General features: G+C 38.0%; 2 protein-coding genes across 4 annotated transcripts; one reads left to right on the top strand and one right to left on the bottom strand.

Moving 5' to 3' along the window:
* Nucleotides 1–7,214: 7,214 nt before the first annotated feature.
* Nucleotides 7,215–11,366, top strand: LOC119980877 (trihelix transcription factor GTL1-like). 3 transcript variants are annotated; one of them, XM_038823704.1, is made up of 4 exons: nucleotides 7,223–7,389; nucleotides 7,539–8,236; nucleotides 8,762–10,391; nucleotides 10,530–11,366. In XM_038823704.1, the coding sequence occupies exons 2-4, from the start codon at nucleotides 7,866–7,868 to the stop codon at nucleotides 10,815–10,817; spliced, it is 2,289 nt and encodes a 762-aa protein (XP_038679632.1). In that variant the 5' UTR covers nucleotides 7,223–7,389; nucleotides 7,539–7,865; the 3' UTR covers nucleotides 10,818–11,366. The 3 variants fall into 3 exon arrangements, with proteins under 3 accessions (XP_038679633.1, XP_038679631.1, XP_038679632.1); XM_038823705.1 differs by having other exon boundaries at nucleotides 7,215–8,236; nucleotides 10,534–10,693; XM_038823703.1 differs by having other exon boundaries at nucleotides 7,222–8,236.
* Nucleotides 11,367–14,357: 2,991 nt separating this feature from the next.
* Nucleotides 14,358–17,933, bottom strand: LOC119980878 (probable methyltransferase PMT18). The gene is made up of 6 exons (XM_038823706.1): nucleotides 17,440–17,933; nucleotides 16,120–16,825; nucleotides 15,827–16,037; nucleotides 15,429–15,726; nucleotides 14,808–15,275; nucleotides 14,358–14,712 (listed from the first exon to the last, which is right to left on the bottom strand). The coding sequence occupies exons 2-6, from the start codon at nucleotides 16,807–16,809 to the stop codon at nucleotides 14,478–14,480; spliced, it is 1,902 nt and encodes a 633-aa protein (XP_038679634.1). The 5' UTR covers nucleotides 16,810–16,825; nucleotides 17,440–17,933; the 3' UTR covers nucleotides 14,358–14,477.
* Nucleotides 17,934–18,964: the final 1,031 nt, after the last annotated feature.

Below are 18,964 nucleotides of genomic sequence, written 5' to 3'. Positions count from 1 at the left end.
GTTGGCTTTCTGAAGTTGAAGTTGTTCGGAAAGAAGCCAATTCCTGATTCCTCTCCTAACTGAAGTCACTGGAGATATGCCTGACATGGCGGTTTCAGAATTAATTATGGAATTCAGTTCTAGACTAGTCAATCCTTATGCATGCATCTGTTTATGATTCAATAGTTGTAGTTCATCATAAGTGGTTGACTTTCATGGAGTTACTTCATCGTTTGAAATACTAGTTTGAGGATTAAGATTTGATGCTTAACGTGCTAGAGGCTATTATAAGAGATCAATATTAGTTGTTAGTCAATAGAGTCCTGCTCACTCGACACCCCCCCCTCGTCCTCCTCCTCCCGCACTGCTCTCTCTCTCTCTCTCATGACAATAGTAGAAGATGGTGTTAAAACTTCTGCTTTTCTGGCTTGTTCTAGTTCGTACAGCTGTTTGAATACTTTTCGAGAAGGGGAATCTGAATTTGTCAAAAATTAAGAATAATGATTAAAGTAGACATTTGCTGTGGTAGTTTTGAATTGTCCGCAGGAGTGTCTTGTTGTTGTTCTTTCTATATACTTATTTATTGCTAATTTTGCTTTCCAAGTTTTAAGTGTTTGGCATGGTGCTATCTTGTTGCATAGTACCCTGTATTTAGATTGCTTCACATTCTTGATCCTTGACAAATCAGCCTGTGAACTGGTAATGTATGAAATTGATTAGGATTTGACTACGGATTATATTTAGGATTTTTTTTTTAAATTTCAAAACATCTGGCATTAGTGAAATGAGCCAATGAGTGTTGAAGTGTCTAAGAATTAGCTGATTAGGATTTGACTAAGAATTATTTATTTATTTATTTTTAATTTGAAAACATCTGGCATTAGTGCAGTGGGTGTTAAGTGTCTAAGAATTGGCTGCCTTCTATCAACCAGTGGCTTCCCCCCATCTTTCTGCAGATATTCTAGTTTTCCCCGACTCATTTCACTTTTAAAATCTGTACACAGGATGGAGAAGTTTTGGAGTAGCTATTAGCTACTCTTTATATATAGTCTTCAGCACCACATGCATTGAACATCTAGATATTGGTAATGTCCATTAAATAGGCAAAAAGTAAATAAATGCAAGGGCTTTTTGTTGCAAGCACTCATTTTTGTATTATATAGTAATGATTGTTTTGGCTCTACAGTAGCCACCTCATTGTGGAGAAATGAGCTGCATAGCCTTTTCCTGTTTTTGTTACCAGCACTTATTTATGATGCTTTGATGTTTACGTGCCCTTTGAGTAGTGTCTTCAAAGTCCATACCTACTATTAAGGTTGATAACTGTTCCTAACATGTATTCTGTATACTTTCCTTTACGTGTTTATAGATCTGAAGATAAAATTTTCATTTATATATTTTTTTTTCTCATTCATTACTGAAGAAAGATATAGATATTATTTCTTTTTTAGTGGATTGTAATATTGTATTATGATATATGTCAATTATGCACCTAATACATGATATATATTATCTTTCTTGGTCTACTTACGATGATGGGGAATGGGGCCATATATATAGGCGGACCTTGCTGCATAAGTACAATATTGATATCTCTCAACATCACAATTTATGAGCATTTGAATATTTAACTACTATAATATTTATGTCCATTAACTTGTGACTGTGTTCTGGTATTTCTATTTCTTCACTAATGCTGGTTCTCTACTCTGATTTAACTTGTTTCAGCATCATTGACTATTTTGTTAAATCTTTATCCTTGTTTAAGTATGTCTTGGAACTTTTTTACAAGTACATATAAATGTAGGACACAGATTTTTTTGCTTACAATCTTTGCAAGGGTCCATATTAATTAGTCATTGCTTCCACTGTAGGGTAAATGGTGTAGACATATTGATTATCCTCTCTGAATTAGCAGCTTTTATTGACTGATATACTCTCTTTTGACTTGAGTTATCTGACTGACCGTGGTGACCCTGGTCCAAAAGAAAAAGACCTTATGTAATTGAAGGTTCGGGTCAACTAGAGAAAACCTTGAACAATGTTTGTGTTATCCCATAAGGCTTTGTGGTGGTCATGTAATGTGAATCTCTGGAGACTTGCTTGCTAATGTAGGATTAGTGCACTTTTTGTTTCTAGGTTGACATTTTGCCTGATATCTTCAGCTCCACTAGTTTGATCTGAATGAATCTTATGGAGGTCAAAACTCATATGGGAAGATCCTTTTTGGTATGGTGGTTGAGATCTTCTATGTTGGGGAATCTCTCTGGCTAATCTTCAATTAAGATTATTAACCCAAGATCCCCAGTTTTAAGTTTTAACATTTGTGTAAACTTGCAGGGAAGTTGTGGAATCTGATCAGTTCACATGGGGATGCTCATTAAACATTGATTAGTGCATTAGATATTTGATTAGTTTTGCATGGTCTCTGCATATAGAATAGAATCAATCAGCTTAGCTAAGATCCCGGTCAAGGTTTGCACAGATCTTGCTTATCTGGAGAAAAAGAAAAGAAAAGCTGTGGAGCTCATCATAATAGAGTTAACTGTTCTCTTCTTTGTTCTATTTTAGCTTTGCATGAGTTTGTAAGTTGTGGGGTGTCAATGTGATGAATTGTACATTAGCCTTTAATTTTATGGATTTATTCTTAATCAATTTCACTATGTCTGCACTTTCATATCCTAACTTGTTAATATATTGAGAACCACAAATAACTCATATGGCACTCAATTATGTGGTATCTCATAGATGTCTCGAGTTCGAGTCTCCCATCCTCTCCCCCAGTCAGGTAATTGGTGTTTTCAATATTTGGTGGTCTTCTTGATAGATTGGATGCTCAATCATGAAACTTTTATACCCCACCATGGAAGAGTGAGAAGTGAGAATATACACGCATATGTATATTTATCATGTAGGTGTATATTATTTTAATATATATATATATATATATATATATTATATAGATAAAAGATGGAAAAGACGGCGGTGAAGTGCGCATGTGCAAAAGCATATAACGGTGAGCCTGTTTGGGGGTTGGAGGTTCCACTTCCACAAAAAGCTAGAGAAGCGCTACGCACGTTCCAACACCTCATATTCTGGGGACCTCTCTGACAGCCTGTGCCAATCTGTTCTTGTCTCTCTCCTTTTCTTTTCCATTTTTTTTTAAAAAATATTATTATATAGCTTGTCTATATATGTACATATATAGATATATAGATAGATATGTGTGTGAGTACTGACTATGATTGATCTGAATACCCTAGTACATGTGTGATTAAGAGAGTAAAGCCATTGCCTTTTGTTTATTGTTTTTTCATTTTCATGGTTAGGTATGGTAGAGGCGGCTAGCATTAATGTAAAATTTAAGCATGATCATGACCTAAATGGAATTTGGTTGCCTATGACATACAAAATCCAGTTCATAAACTCATGGGGTGAGTGCAATGGCATGGAACAATAATTAAGCAGTATATACCCAATCACATGGAACAATAAATTGGTTGAAGAGGCAAGTTGTTTTAAATAAGATGAATTTTTATTTACACTCCACCGTTTATTAAGTACATCCTAAAAACATTGATTTACAGATAACCCATCTTGACCTTACCATTTCCTTCCTCATTCGGTTTCTCCTTTTTCCATTCCTTCTCCCCCTATCATCATCTCCTTCTCAACCCTTCTTTTCCATTCCGTCTTCCCCCTACCATCATCTCGTTCTCAACCCAGTCAAGATAAGATCTCAACTCACCATCTGGGAAGATATATTTTCATTACTTGACTGATTTACAGGATTCTTTGATACATCAGCACATGAGGTATTTAAACTGTTTTCCATTTCTTTCGGAGGATTGATTGTCTCCTTTATGTCTGTTTTTCTGAACCCGGCATCTTCTCCCTCAATGTTCTCAGTATCATCATCATAAACAAAGTTTGTCTCAAGCATTACAGATCTGCCACCCACAAGGAAATGCAAAAACAGATGAAATTGACTTTGTAACTTACCTTGTGGAGATTTCTTGTTTTCTTTTCCGAATCTTCTCCAAAACAGATAAAATAATTGGCTTTGTAACAAGAGGTGCGGGTTTTCCGAATCTTCTCCATTACAAGTAATCTTCCATCCGTCGATTTCCGTGCTTCAATTTAATTAATATGTTCAGACCAGTTTTGATGAAGAAGTGTAATAAATCTGGGCCCCCTTGGCCTCCCCCTAAAAGACCTATTAAGGGGAGAGATGGCTTGCTTCTATATACAAGCACTTTGCCTGGTTTTTAACCGATGTGGGACATAAGTCCTAACACTCCCCCGCACTCGTGGACTGAGTATCAAAGCCCAAGGCCCAACGAGTGGACTTTTTATCGGGGACGAGCGCACACCTGCTCCGATACCATGTAATAAATCTTGGCCCCCTTGGGCCTCCCCCTAAAAGGCCTATTAAGGGGAGAGAGGGCTTGCTTCTATATACAGACACTTTGTCTGGTTTTAACCGATGTGGGACATAAGTCCTAACAAGAAGATGAACCCCAATTCCTCTCTAGGGTTTAATGAAGAAGATGAACCTACTTTGTTTTTTGTTTTTTAATTTTTAATTTTCATTAATCTATCTCAGTCGTTGATGAGATCCAACGACTGAGATTGTGGGGTGCAGTTTATTAAATTTAAAAAAAAAACACAAATTGGGGTGTTCTCATAATTGTTATATTTTTTATTGGAGTTTATTTAGAACAAAATGTACAATAAATTATGGGGTGTAAATAATATTCATCTTAAATAAAGCAATCTGGCTCGGGATCTAAATTGATTTGATAATTTTATAAAAATAATGTAATTAATCAACAAAAGAAAAATAAAAGAAAGAAGATCGAGTTGTGTTAGTTACCACTCTTAAGAGAGTAGATCTTTTACTCTTCAATTTCAGCCAACGTAGTCTGTGGTTTAAAAACTAACCATGGTTAAATTTAACCGGAGTAGATGTTCTGATTCCTCCAATGATAATCTACTGCAAGGCTAGTAGTAGGCTTATTTTCGCGACAAATTTAAAAAAAAAAACTTAAAAACAATAAATGTAATGTTTTCCAGTAGTGTTAGGTAACTCATGAGAGTTCAAGTCTTTTAAACTAAATTTTAGAACGTTTTAACTCTCAAAATACTTGTAAGATTTTTAAAAAAATTACATATTCAGAATCAACGCGCATAAAGCTATTTCTAATAAGATCCATTGTCGATGAGTTTTGTCAGGTGGATCTTAATTTCATTGTTTTTTTTTCAATGGAATTTCAAAAACAAGGGATTCAGAACTAAAACAATAAATTCTAGACTCTGCTTTAAAAAACAATGAAATCTATATTAAAACAATAAATTTTGGACAACGAATTCTATGATAAAAGCATGGAATAAAATTATTTCATTGATTAAATCAATTGAATAAACTTGTTGGACTACATGTTATTTTCGAATGTTTTTAACGTTTAGATCATTATTATGTATTTTTAGGGGAAAAAGTGAATCCGTTCGCAAAATATTGATATAAATATGAAGTATTTTCTATCGTTGGATTAAATACCTATTTGACATTTTCAATATATTTTGTTTTTTCCCCTTAAAAAAACACATGAATGCTCATCTATGCACTAAATCCTTCCCAAGTTGTGGTATCGAGGTTGCTCCTGCTCGAAATATTACATAATAAATAATAAATACTTGCACGAAAAAGAAGGGGGGACAGAATTCAAGGCATCTCGTGGCCGGGAAAGAAAGCACGTGGACCAGTTGGACTTTGACACGTCAATAAATGCTCGAATGTTAGCTGGATACATCTCGTTTGTTATTATCTTCACCCACGCCGTTAATCCCCTCAAATATTTTCCTTCAAATAATCCCTAAAATACACACATATATATATATATATACAAAGTCTATTACATCATATAGGGCTCTTTTGGTAAAACTTATGTTGGATTTGTTTGGTAAATTTTATATTTGGAAAAAAGAAGAAGATGGTATATAAGCTATCAAATAAATTATCAAACTTTTGGTGATATTTTTAAAAATGACCGTAACTTGTACTTAATAATTTTACGATACATTAGTATACTTTCGAAAGGAACTTACATTTTTTTAGCGTATATAAAAAAAATAGTGTATATACTTTCCCTTTGTGAATCATTATTAAAAATGTGTTGCCTCATTTGTGAAATATTTTTGAAAAGGATGTGATTTTATCTTTGTTTCCCTTGTTGCTAACAAGAAGAAAAGAAAATTAAAGACTGGTTTGGTTATAAGAGAAAAGATTGAGAGATCGTATCTCCTTTCAAGATAAATTTGGTTTTGAATAAGGTGTGAAAAGTCTTGTTATATCTCAATTCCTTGCAAGTATATAATTAAATTACATATTCCTCTCAATCTTTTTCTTCTACGAAGGATTGGATAGACATCAATATAGAAGAAAGATAATTGATTTTTTTTTCAGTAAAGTACAGATACCTTGTGTGGATGACGGGAAAAAAATGTCGTACATGATCAGCACGATAGGAGACACAAAGATAAAAGATAACACAAAGATAAAAGATCTCACGGAAAAATATGCGTAGGTCAATCCAGGAAATCAAATCAAGCGAAAAGGAAGACGACATGGGATTTACACAAATCCCAATGTCTCGTGATTCTTGAAATCTCAACTTCGAGTCATGAATTCCAAAATCCAAAAAAATCTTGAAGGTATGACAATCTCAACAAATATACCAAACTCTTATAAAAGGAGCCATCAAACTTAAACGAGGTTTTCTCTAACATTTGCAACATTTAGTTCTCCTAATTATATTGGAGAAATTAAGTTTCTGGCTTCAGCGTCAGAGTATCAATAAACCATAAAAGGTTGCCCTCCTTTGTTCTTGCAGTTCTAGATATTTGCCATCCACATCACTTTGTTTGGGTCTAACTGCTGCTGTATAAGTCGCGCAAAAATTGCATCGACACCTTGAGTGATTGTCTAGATTATTTTGAGTGATTATATGCATCAAGAGAATCCCTCTTGATGAGCAGGGTTTCTTTCATGTTAAATGAAGGATTTTTGTTCTTGGAATAAAAAGGAATTCAGATACTTTTAAATTTTTGTGATGGATTATGAATTGTGAAGTTTTAACCATAGGATATAATGGACGGTGTAGATGTACATGTTTTAGAAAGTGTTTTACGGAAAACATTTGAGGGGATCCAAACCCTTCACACACAAACAGTACACACACTCTCTCTCTCTCTTAATCATCCTCCTCCTCATATCGTCATCTCCATTCATCTCTGTCTGTCTGTTTCTCTCTCCGTACATTTATCATATTGTTCTCTCTCCTCCACAACCTCTCTCACCCTCACCTTTTCGGACAGTACAGGGGTGCAGTGGTGGAGTTGACGATCATGGTAGTGGTGATTATTCTCTTATTCTTATTCTGCTAATCCCTCTCTCTCTCTCTCTCTCTCTTCTCTTTTGCTTCTTTACTGCTGGAATTCTTCTTCTTCTTCTACAAACCTATGTAAAGATTAAATCTTTTTTATTTTTTATTTATCAGAATAAAGAAATCAAATCTGAAGAGGAGATGCTGCAGCACTAACTGATAGGAATTCTCTTTCTAGTTCTCTTTTATCTTTCTTTCCAGTTGTTTAAACGTCCCCTTCTTTTTCTTTCCTTTTGTCAACAACCTATTCATCTTTCACCAATCTTTGCCTTCCCCCACCATTTCTCATCAACCAAACAGTCCTCTCAGGGTGTGTGTAGAGCCAAAAAAAAAAAAAAAACCCAATTGGTATCAGAGTCAAGCATGAAGAGAAAGCTTGTTCAGCTCCACCCCAAGTTACACTTGATTAGAACCAGAATTGTTCATTGAGGAAAAGGATTGATGCAACAAGGAGGAGGATTACAATTCCCATATGGGTTGTCTACATCGATGGCTGAGATCGCTCCTCCTGCAACCACAAGTTCTGACACCCACTTGATGCAACAGCCAGTGGAAGCTGCCTCACCCATCAGCAGCAGACCACCTGCAGAAGCCAATTTGGATGAGCTTATGGGGTTGGCAACATCAGATGGGGCAGATGAGGGTGCACTAGAAGGCGATAGAGGCGGCGGTGGTGGAGGAGGTAGTGGTGGTGGTGGTGGCAATAGGTGGCCAAGACAAGAAACATTGGCACTAATCGAGATTAGAACTGATATGGATACTGCCTTTCGTGATGCCACCGTCAAAGGCCCTCTGTGGGAAGATGTTTCCAGGTAATTAAAAAGATGTAAACTTTGACAACACCCACCTCATATTTCTTCTTCTAAATACACTGTCAAGGTTTGCTAATGTGGGTGGAACAGTACTATCAGTGTAAATTTTGTCGGGTATTCTTCATTTTTCTGTCAATTCTGTGCAAATGCACATGGTTTCTTCACCCTTCTATCCTTTCCTCAATCACAAATCACGAGTTTCGCATCTTTTCTCGTTAATTTTGCTTTCTCCAAATCCAGAAAATGGCCTTGATCCGTTGCATGACTTTCTCCCAATTCCCTTCATCATCTTACTTTATTACTTCCAATGAAAAATTGAAAATCCCGAGAGAGAATTTCAGTCTGATTCAGTGATTCTCTCTCTCCTTCTACAGTTACACTAACTCTTTTTTTTTTATATATATAAAATCAAACTAAGCTTTTCTTGCATTGGTCATTTATAGATGTGTGATTATTAGTATTAGTACTTTCTTTCTTTCCTTTTCTTTTCGATGAATTGAAGTGCTGTCTGCATCGTGAATATAGAAAACTAGCGGAGCTTGGATACAGAAGAAGTGCCAAAAAATGCAAAGAGAAGTTCGAGAACGTTCACAAATACCACAAGCGAAAAAAGGAAGGCCGAGCCGGTCGTCAAGATGGCAAGAGCTATAAATTCTTCCAACAGCTGGAAGCTCTCCACAATACCACCACCGCAACTGCCTCCACCAGCACCCACGTGTCAGCTTCGCAAGCAATGCCGGTTACCGCCACCGCCTCCGCTAGCCTTGATGTCTCTCCTGTCTCTATAGGAATCCCAATGCCGATCCCATCAGTTAGAATTACTCAACCACCTCCACAACCACCACCTACTACTTCTGCCCAGGTCTCTTTCAATGTGTTTCCTCATAATTTGAGTGCCGCCATGCCGTTGCCGCCCACGTCGCTCACTGGATCTGCAGCTCCGCCTCCGGCTGTTACGACTGGTGGTACAAATGTTGGAATTAGCTTTTCATCGAACAGTTGGTCTTCTTCTTCTCAGGGTACTGAAGATGATGACGACGACGACGATGATAACGACCAGGATGAATCTGAAGGACAACCACAGTTGAATTCAACTGGCAGAGGCCGCAAACGGAAGAGGCGGTCCGGTGGTGGCGGCAGTACGAGGATGATGGAGTTCTTTGAGAAATTAATGAGACAGGTGATGCAGAAACAGGAGGCGATGCAGAAAAGGTTTTTGGAGGTTATTGAGAGGAGAGAGCAAGATAAGATCATCAGAGAAGAAGCTTGGAAGAGACAAGAAACAGCAAGATTGAGTCGAGAACACGAGCTGATGGCTCAAGAGCGAGCCATCTCTTCTTCCAGAGACGCTGCTATTGTGTCCTTTCTACATAAACTTACCGGGCAGACCATCCAATTGCCTCAACCTGTCACCATCCCCGCATTCACTCCGCCGCCACCACAACCTGTGCCGGCAATCCACGTGACCCCATCAATGCCGCCACAGTCAGTACCTCCACAACAACCACCACAAAGCAATCAGCAGAAGCCGCGGCAGCAGCACTCCCAACCCATTTCGTCAGAAGTAGTAATGGCAGAACCAGAGCAGCAAATTCCACCCCAGGATGTTAGTGGTGGTGGGAATTACGAACCCATCTCATCGAGATGGCCAAAAACGGAGGTTCTTGCGCTAATCAATTTGAGAAGTGGGCTGGAGTCAAAGTACCAAGAGGCGGGTACAAAAGGTCCACTTTGGGAAGAGATTTCAGTAGGGATGACGAGGTTGGGCTACAAGAGGAGTTCCAAGAGATGCAAGGAAAAATGGGAAAACATCAACAAATACTTCAAGAAAGTCAAGGAGAGTAATAAGAAACGCCTGGAAGACTCCAAGACTTGCCCTTACTACCATCAACTCGACGCACTTTACAGGAAAAAAGTACTCAACAGCACCAGCGGAGGAGGCAGTATGAGCACCAGTGGCACTGCAGAACAGTGGCAGCAGCAGGAGAGCACAGACATTGAGCCTTTTCCAGCAACAAGACCGAGCAATGTACCAGTATTAACACCAGCAGAGCAAGCCTCGCCGGAGTCGCAAAACAAAAATGTGCAGGCAAGTAATGTAGGCTTGCCAAGTAGTCTTTTTGAAGAAGGAAATGGAGGAGGAGCAACGAAGGAGGTAAGTTCTGTAATTTTCAACCAATTCATCGTCCCAATTAGCTAAACAGTATTTTACACTTGCTAGCTTAATTAATTTTTGTGGTTAGATTGAGGCTTGCACCACTCATATTGATTAATGTTTGTTTTCATATTGAAGCCAGAAGACACTGTGAAGGAGTTACTGGAGAGGCAAGCGGGGTCGACACAACAACAGCAGCAATCCGATCAGCGGCAGCGACAACAGTTGACAGTTGATGACTATGAGAAGATAGAGGAAGGTGCTGATAGTGACAATACTGAAGATATTGAAGATGATGAGGATGATGAATTAGAAGTGGAGAGGAAGATGGATTACAAGATAGAGTTTCAAAGACAAAACGCAGGCGGCGGCGCCTCTAATGGAGGAGGAAATGGAGCACCCTCCTTTATGGCCATGGTTCAATAGAAGCAGCATCATCAACAATGGTGGCATTTATAGCAGAAACAGCAGCTCCAGAGCGTACCATATGTACCTACACCTGTTGTTCAGAAGCTCAAACAACCTTACATTCGTCATTTATACTTCTCATTTTCTTCTTTCTTTTTGCTTTTGCTGTCTTTTATCATCTGTCAATTGTTCTTCTCCGTCCACTTCTTTATTTTTCTTCTCTTGATGATCAATCAGATCATTCCTTTGATCAATTTGTTGATTAATTTGTTGGTGAATAAAGTACCTTCTTTCTATGAACAATGGGAAGGATTGGTTTAAGAGTAGATGGAACAAGCGTTGGCAGAACTAGCAGCAACATCCTCAATGAGAAAGAACAAGCCTGGAAAAAGACATGGCAGAAGGGAACAGAAAAATAATTCAATGTCTGTACATAGGGTGTGCTTGGATCAATAAATCATTATTATTTATCATTTTCTTTTAGTAATCATCAATGCCTTCTTTATTGTTTGTTATATATGTTGTTGAAATCAATGAATGAAAGCATCTTGGATCATAAGGTTTTTATTTATCTTTGATCATGTTGGATCAGTAATCTTTCTATTTAATTTCCACTTGGTTATTATTTATATATGGCTGCCGTTATAGAAAATTAATACCTTGACTCCTTAAGGCAGTCAATATTAAGAGCTGTGGTGATAACTCATTAGCTTTAATTACAGATTATATGTGTCTTTATGATATATGTCACTGGTAATTAAGAACTACAAATGCTCTAATTAAGTGTACTTCAATATTGTTTAATTCCTTTAACACATTCTTAAATTTTTGCATACTGTGAATAAAGTTAGTAGGGTTGTCAGGATGAAGGTATGAAAGAGAAAATTGGGAGGGTAAGCCAAGGAATGTAACAATGGGTTGTTGGCGGAGATGATGAACTGGATCGTGATAATTCTTAACGCAACCGGGAAATCATGAGTTCAACTTCAATGAGTGTTTCCATTATTGCAGTTTGCAAGATGGGTGATGCAATATGAATGCATCAATTATTTTTTGAATACTCATATTGCATCAATGGGCCCTTACTCATCCAAGCGTATGTGAATGTTACTTGCGTTATCTTCCCGTACTGAATTGTGGCGCAAATCTTAATTGGTCCATGGGGTTACGGGATTTTCCATGTAACCCGAAATTTACCAATTAATTGTTAGGTGGGTAGTTTGGTAGGTTTCACGCTACCAAAAAAGAAGGTAATCCATGGAATGTGAAACCTGCAAATTGACAAGTAGCAATACAAATGGTCTCCCATTAACTCTTAGCACATAACTTTTGCCAACTAGCATCAACATGTGTTGTTATCAGCAAAGCCTTCCCCCATGTGCATGCCTTATGTTTTCTACCCTCCTAGCTTTTTCTTATTCCAAGGGTTCCGTACCATTCATGTTCTGCTATTCTTATGTATATCTACTAATCTATGTGAGGATTTTCTATTGGGTCACTTTTGTATGATGAGACTAAAGATGTGCATATATACTATAATATATGGGTGTAACAAAGTGTGTAATAATTTATGAGGTTGTGCACATGGAGAAGAGTAGCCTGGCTGCTAGCTAGTGATATGAGGATTTGTATATAAATTAAGGATGGCCACAGGCTGTCTCTCTTTCAATTAATCTATACATTAAAACCCATTTCAATGATTTAATTTTAAAAGAGTTGATAAAGACTAGAAGGAATACATGCATTGATATGCATGTGTTTTGTGTCCTCTCTTTTACTTTGTTTAGAGTCTAGATTCTAGAAGCACTGCAAAACATGATGGGTCTAATGATTTTCAAAACTTTAACACAGTTGTAACGACAATCAAGGTAGCCTAGAACCACTTGGCAACTAGTTGGTTATCTCTCGGAATTTAGGCATATCACACTTGAGGTCGGGAGTCCGAACTAACGAGTTGTGATATTTCTTTATGGAATAATGGTTTTATGAGCTTATCTCACTTTTAGGCTCCTACTCATACAGGTTTCGGCACAGTCTTATACGTCGCCAACATGGTGTATACTATTCTGATGGCTTGAAATGTACGCCCACTCAATTGTTCAAAAGACTGCATGCTGGGTTGGATGATTTCTCGATTAAAACAAGAAATCAAAGTAACATGGCCTTGGAGGGCAAAAAATCTACAATTGAACTGCACGTCCTTGTAAGTACAAGACCACAATCGACAAACTACAACACGACAGACTCTGGGTTCTACTAAGCTAGTTTAGGACTCTTCTTACGTACAAGGCCCACATTAAGACTCTTGGGCTGAAAAACAAGCAAGGACTCACTAGGCACTAGATAGAGAGCGTAGAAGCAATTTGCTATTAAAACATACTGAAAGAATCTGGTCATAAGCCCAGAAGAAACTGGAGGGGAGGATTCTTTTGAGTTTTTTTTTATTACCAAAATAACACTCTTGCTATTGATTACTATTGATCATGCCTAACACCAACTTAGAATCCACCTCAACAACAACCCTCTTAAAACCCAAATCTCGAACCTGTCGTAACCCAATCAACACACCCCATAACTCGGCATAAGGCACAAAACATAGCCCGATATTCATAGTGAAGCCAGCTACCTAGTTCCCAACACTATCACGGATCCAACCTCTGATGGAAGCGCAATTTAGGTTAGCCCGAAAAACACCATCGGTATTAATTTTCACCCAACCATCATCTGGAAGAATCCACCTAACCACCTTCTCAACCTTAAGCCTCTTCATACCAGCCAACCTACCCACCACATTGTCTGTCAACATGAGACTCTTCACATTATGCAGAATAACATGTATGAGATGTAAAGGCACAACAAAATCCTCCTCAAAAAGACACTTATTCCTCTATTGCCATAACAACCAGCAAGTCACTCCAAAGACAATAGCCCACGGAGGTCCATAAGAGGTATTCACACGGAAAGAAAGATTAGTAAGAATCCAGTCCTTAGTAGTAGCATTAAAAAACTGACTATCAACCATGTGCAGACCGATACTAACATCAATAAAAACATACAAAATATCATATGGTCCGGTAGTCCATGTGGCGGGAGTAGTAGATGTACTAGACTAATCTCATGTCAGTTGTGAGGGATGCATTGTAAAGTCAGCAACACGGGGAACATTGCTAAAGTGTCATTGCTATTGGCGTGACCGAGCAAAAAAACAATAACGCCATTCACACTAGCGTGATTATAAAAACACTACACTAGTCATTCCATTAACATTGTGCTGAAGTGCTATTTTAGTAATAAATTTTGAACCACTGTTATACTAATATTAATTATGGCAAGGGTGCTATTTTGTAAAAAAAAACTCGATTCCCTGTCTTGATAGACAAAGAAAAACATGAAGAGGCTTTGCTTCCACTAGAGCTAAAAGGCCTCAAACAGAAGACAAGGAAACATAATTTGAGTTACGATATCTAATTAGTAACAATTTAAGAGGTTTGTGTAAGAATCTAGCATCATAGGCTCAAACTACTGAATGAACATTAGCACCAGAATTATAATGGTTAATTTGAAACTTGAAAGGAAATCTTAATTTTCATTTCAGCATCTTAAAAGAATACATGACTTAATTAGTAAACCTATCCTCTTCCCATTTAGTAGGAAAAGTATCCTTAGTTCAAAAATCTACTACTGTTGTTCTTGTGATTTTTGAGGTTCAGCAGTCCAATATGTTTTGACAGCAACAAGAATTTTCTCTGGATTAAAAGGCCCACTTTCATGGTCCATAATCTGGCTCTTCCATCTCATACCATCTGTTATACTCTTGATCTTCACAAGGATCTCTACTGTATCCCTGAACACAACTGTCCCTTCTGGCCTCAGGATTCTGTCCATCTCCAGCAAAATGTAGGTGATATCGCACCTACGATACAAAAACATCGATCCCACTCACACATTCAACCTCTCAGAAATTAAGATATTGATCATTGCAAGTATCAAACCATCTCAGATTCTTACCTGTCCTGATATATACTGAATACATTGCCTGCATGGATGAGATCATAGGTTCTTGGATAAGTTGAGAAGGCCTCACACCAGTCCTGATACGTACCGATGAATCCTCTTTCATAGATTATGCCTAGTGTGTCTTTTTCTGATTTTGCAGGAACTACATTCATAACCCACAGAGGATATTTTGCGAGAGCTGCAGCGAATCCACCAAGGTTAGCATTCATGTCCATAACATTCCTGTATCGTCCTTGGGTTAAGGGACTAACAATATGCTTGTAATGAGACACCCTCTCCTTCCACACTTGGTTATCCTCCTGGAATTTCTCAGCAGTTATGCCTGGTATTGAGCCACTGCTAATCCTTGGAGGCACCGCAAATGCACGTTCCGGCCATTTCTCCACTGCACCACCAGCAACTTCCTCTTCACTGCTTACCTCTGGCAATGGTGTGATGCAAGTTTCCATGTCTCTGTACCTTTTTTATTAGTAGAGGTCAGGCTTTAGGTTATCCGATAAGTAACAATTTGAATCCGCAAATTATGTTCCAACTAATTTGTTAAGGATCTGATGATTGTAACATAAATAAGTAATGTATCATAGTGTGATGGGACAAGGTAAGAGAAAGTACCAAGCTGCATCTGAATTATCAGACTTGCAAATGTGAGGTGTTTTGTAGACATTCCTGCTCTTAATGCACTGAATGTGGTTGATGGGCTTTTGCCAAATTGAAAGGTCATCCTTCTCAATTACTTTCTTCCAGCACAGGCGTTTCGCGACATTTTCAATGGCATCCTGCTCTTCTTTCAAATCTTCTTGTGTTCTTTCCCAGCCTCTCCAGTATTTCTTCCAGCGAATGGGAGGTCCGGAGAGTATCCAGTAGCCTCCAGGCCTTAAAACTCTGTCCACTTCAATGAGATACATACCATCTGTTTGAAAATTAAACAAAGTCTCAGCTGACATGGATAACATTTCTGCACCTCATTGATGAATAAGAAAATGAGGCAATGGTTTCTGAAAGCAACTTACCATACTTATGCCAAGGTATTAGGCAACGGGAACAGTGAGCCATGTCGAAAGCCCTGGCGGGATAGGGAATTCTCTGTGAAGCCATGATGCCAATCATGGCAGGAACTCCTCTCTCCAATGCAAATTGGACCTGTGCTTCATGGGTATCCCTTGGTGCAAAGGACATTGCTACAATGTTTCTCTTCAACAGGTATGCACCCCAACTTGCAACCTTAAACACCCAGAAACCAATTCAGGTAAATAAGATCTCTGCAGTATAAAGGACGAATTCATGGCCTATTCTATATACTTACGCCACAGCCTGTGTCAATGGCAGTTCTGATGCTTCCGTCCGTAAGAGGGATTAGCTTGTTAATGTCATCGATGTAAGCATCGGCTCCACGAGGGAACATAGTGCCTCCTCCAGGGAATCTGAATCTGTCACCTTCCACTTGAATCCAATTCTGAACAGCTTTCTCAATGCTAAGCTCCTTGTGGGGAATATTGTCATACCAAACATAGTCACGGCTCTGAGGCCATTTGAAAGGGTTCTTATACTTCGGCGGTGCAGGAATCAAGCAGAGGAGGAGTTCCTCCTTTTTGGGGCAATGTCTTTCTCTGTATTTCAACATGTTTCGATCAAATTTCCTCCCTCTAACTGGATCTTGGCAAGGAGTGTATTCACTGTATTTTATATCACATGGTGGGAACTTCTGTGCTTCACTGGTTCTATTAATCTCCACCCTATGATGGCTTTCAAAGTCCAATTCAACTGGCAACAACGAAAACGTCGTCGAAGACGACGAGGATTGATCCTCATTTGTGGACATTCCAGGCTGACAACCTATTCTGTTGTAGACCTCAGATGGGTTGGTGGGTGCAGTACTACCCTGCCAAGCTCCCAATATGTAGAACACTATGCAGAGGCCACTCACGCCCAGGATCCATGTGACTCGCTTCCTCTGGTTTTCTAACTGTTGATTCTTTGGAGATCCACCAGCCATTGAAGTTTATTTCAACCTGCCAGTGTTAACAATGATGTCATATCAGATTGGATACGGAGGATGCTGTTGTTACAGATGAAGATGTTGAAATAATATCTCAAAAGTTGCCGAAGGTTTTCAACTTTTTTTTTATCGCAGTAAGACTTTTGTGTCTTCAATTTGTCATTGGGAATGGAGAAGAGACAACAAGTGCTCAATCCCAAGTGCGGAAAGGAGAAACAAATGTGTAAAACTAGAATATGTTTGATCAATGAACACAGAAAAACAGAGCAATGGACAGAAAGGAAACAAAAAGACAAGAACTTGAAGAGGCTGAAGCAAGTACAAAAACCATATTTGAACTGTTATGAACAACAGAGCAGCACAACATATCAACACCGCAGAACAGAAGAAAAGAAATGAAGAAAGAAGGAAAAAAAAATTCTCTTCTTCTTCTTTTTTCCTCTCTTTTTGAACATTCTTTTCTTCTGATTAGCTCAACTCAAGAACCCAGAAAAAGAACAACCTTTATACCTGATCTGCAGAGAGTCCACAGAGAGAGCACCTGGCTAGTACTAAAAGGCTACAAGCAAATGGATTCGAAAAACATTCAAAATAACATTTTAGAGAGAGAGAGAGAGAGAAGCATACCTGAAACAATTGATCAAAGCTTCCTGAATTTCAAGATACAAGTTTTAGTTTTACTGAAAAAAAACATGGGAATTGTTGGGTAATTGGGTTTTTTATTATTAATTTTCAAATAATAAAATGAACAAGAACTTGGGTTGGGTACTAAGACAAACGTAAAAGGATCTAGGAAAAGTTGCAGCAGACTTGAAGGCTGAGAGAGAAGGGAGAGAAGGGAGTTATAAAAAGAGTTATTAATCGTATATAGTAAAATATAAAAATGGTTTACAAAATTACAAGTCAGGAATGGTGGAAAGTCTCCGCCATTACTGGTGACTGAGATTTGAGTAGTGATATTTATTTCTTTTTGTGTTATATATACATATATATATACCAAGAAAAGAAACCAAATACCAAAGAAAAAGAGGTAGAAGAAGATAGAGAGGAGAGGGAAGGGAAGGGTTGGATTTGGTCTAAGAAAAGACAGGGCAAGTGGCAGAAGCAGAGCATGTACAGGAGAATGACCAGCCTCTTTTCACTCCCCTCCTATATCTTCCAAAAAAGAGGAGGATTTTTTTTTTTGAAAAATGAAAATAGGAAAGCCAGAGACATTGTTTATTTAGTGGGTAAATCTCCTTCTGTAGATGTAGACCATAGTTATGCTATGATGGGTTGGATTAGGAACCTAAAAAGCAGGGGAAAGATAGTGAAAAAATTGACAACAATGAATTCTTTTTGCTAGTATGGAAAGACAAAGGAGACTAGAGAGTAGAGAGCCACTGAGCCGCATCTAATAAAGAAGCCAAAAGAGACATTAAAGGCCGTATATTTTTCAATGTTTGTAATTACCATGTAGTCTGACAGAAAGCTGTGTATACAATAATAAAAAAGGAATATGGATTCTTATTAATTTAAAATTACCACACAAAAAAAAGATATAGACAAATAAAGGGTGTGAAAATACAACGGTCTTATGAATTTCAGTATTTTTATATCATACATCTCAAATATTAAAATGGATACACATGATTTTATATGAATCATGTGTGGATGTATGAGATCTACAATTTTACATGAATAATGTGCACTTATCTCATCATTTGGGATAACTTTGGAGTTGGGATTCTTTCTATGTTGGATGGAAGTGTACATGTCAATTGAAAAGGAAACGGGAGTTGGGTGGAGAAGTGGATCTCTGTCTCTAAAGTCAAAAGGATATTGCCTTGTCGTTTCTCTTCTAAAAGACTAATTGTCAACCAATTAGTTACAGAACTTTACCTAAGAAATTCATCATTATGTTCATGGGAACTCATGCCCATGCAGTACAAACTTGTCTTGTTGTCTATCTCGTGACAGATAAGAGTGGAGAGAAACAAAACCACGCAGTAGTAGTACCTTCAATCGTCAAACAAAAAAGCTACGGATCTCAGTTATCAGTTGGAAGAGAGACGGAGAAAGATCTACGTTGAGAGAATCGTGATTGTTGGGAGAGGAGCATCTAACCCTAGGTTAAACATTGGTTGAGAGAGGATGAGTTGAAGTGATTAAG

Source organism: Tripterygium wilfordii, chromosome 16 (genome assembly GCF_013401445.1).
Source record: "Tripterygium wilfordii isolate XIE 37 chromosome 16, ASM1340144v1, whole genome shotgun sequence".
NCBI lineage: Eukaryota > Viridiplantae > Streptophyta > Magnoliopsida > Celastrales > Celastraceae > Tripterygium > Tripterygium wilfordii.
This window is presented reverse-complemented; position numbering and strand designations above follow the sequence as displayed.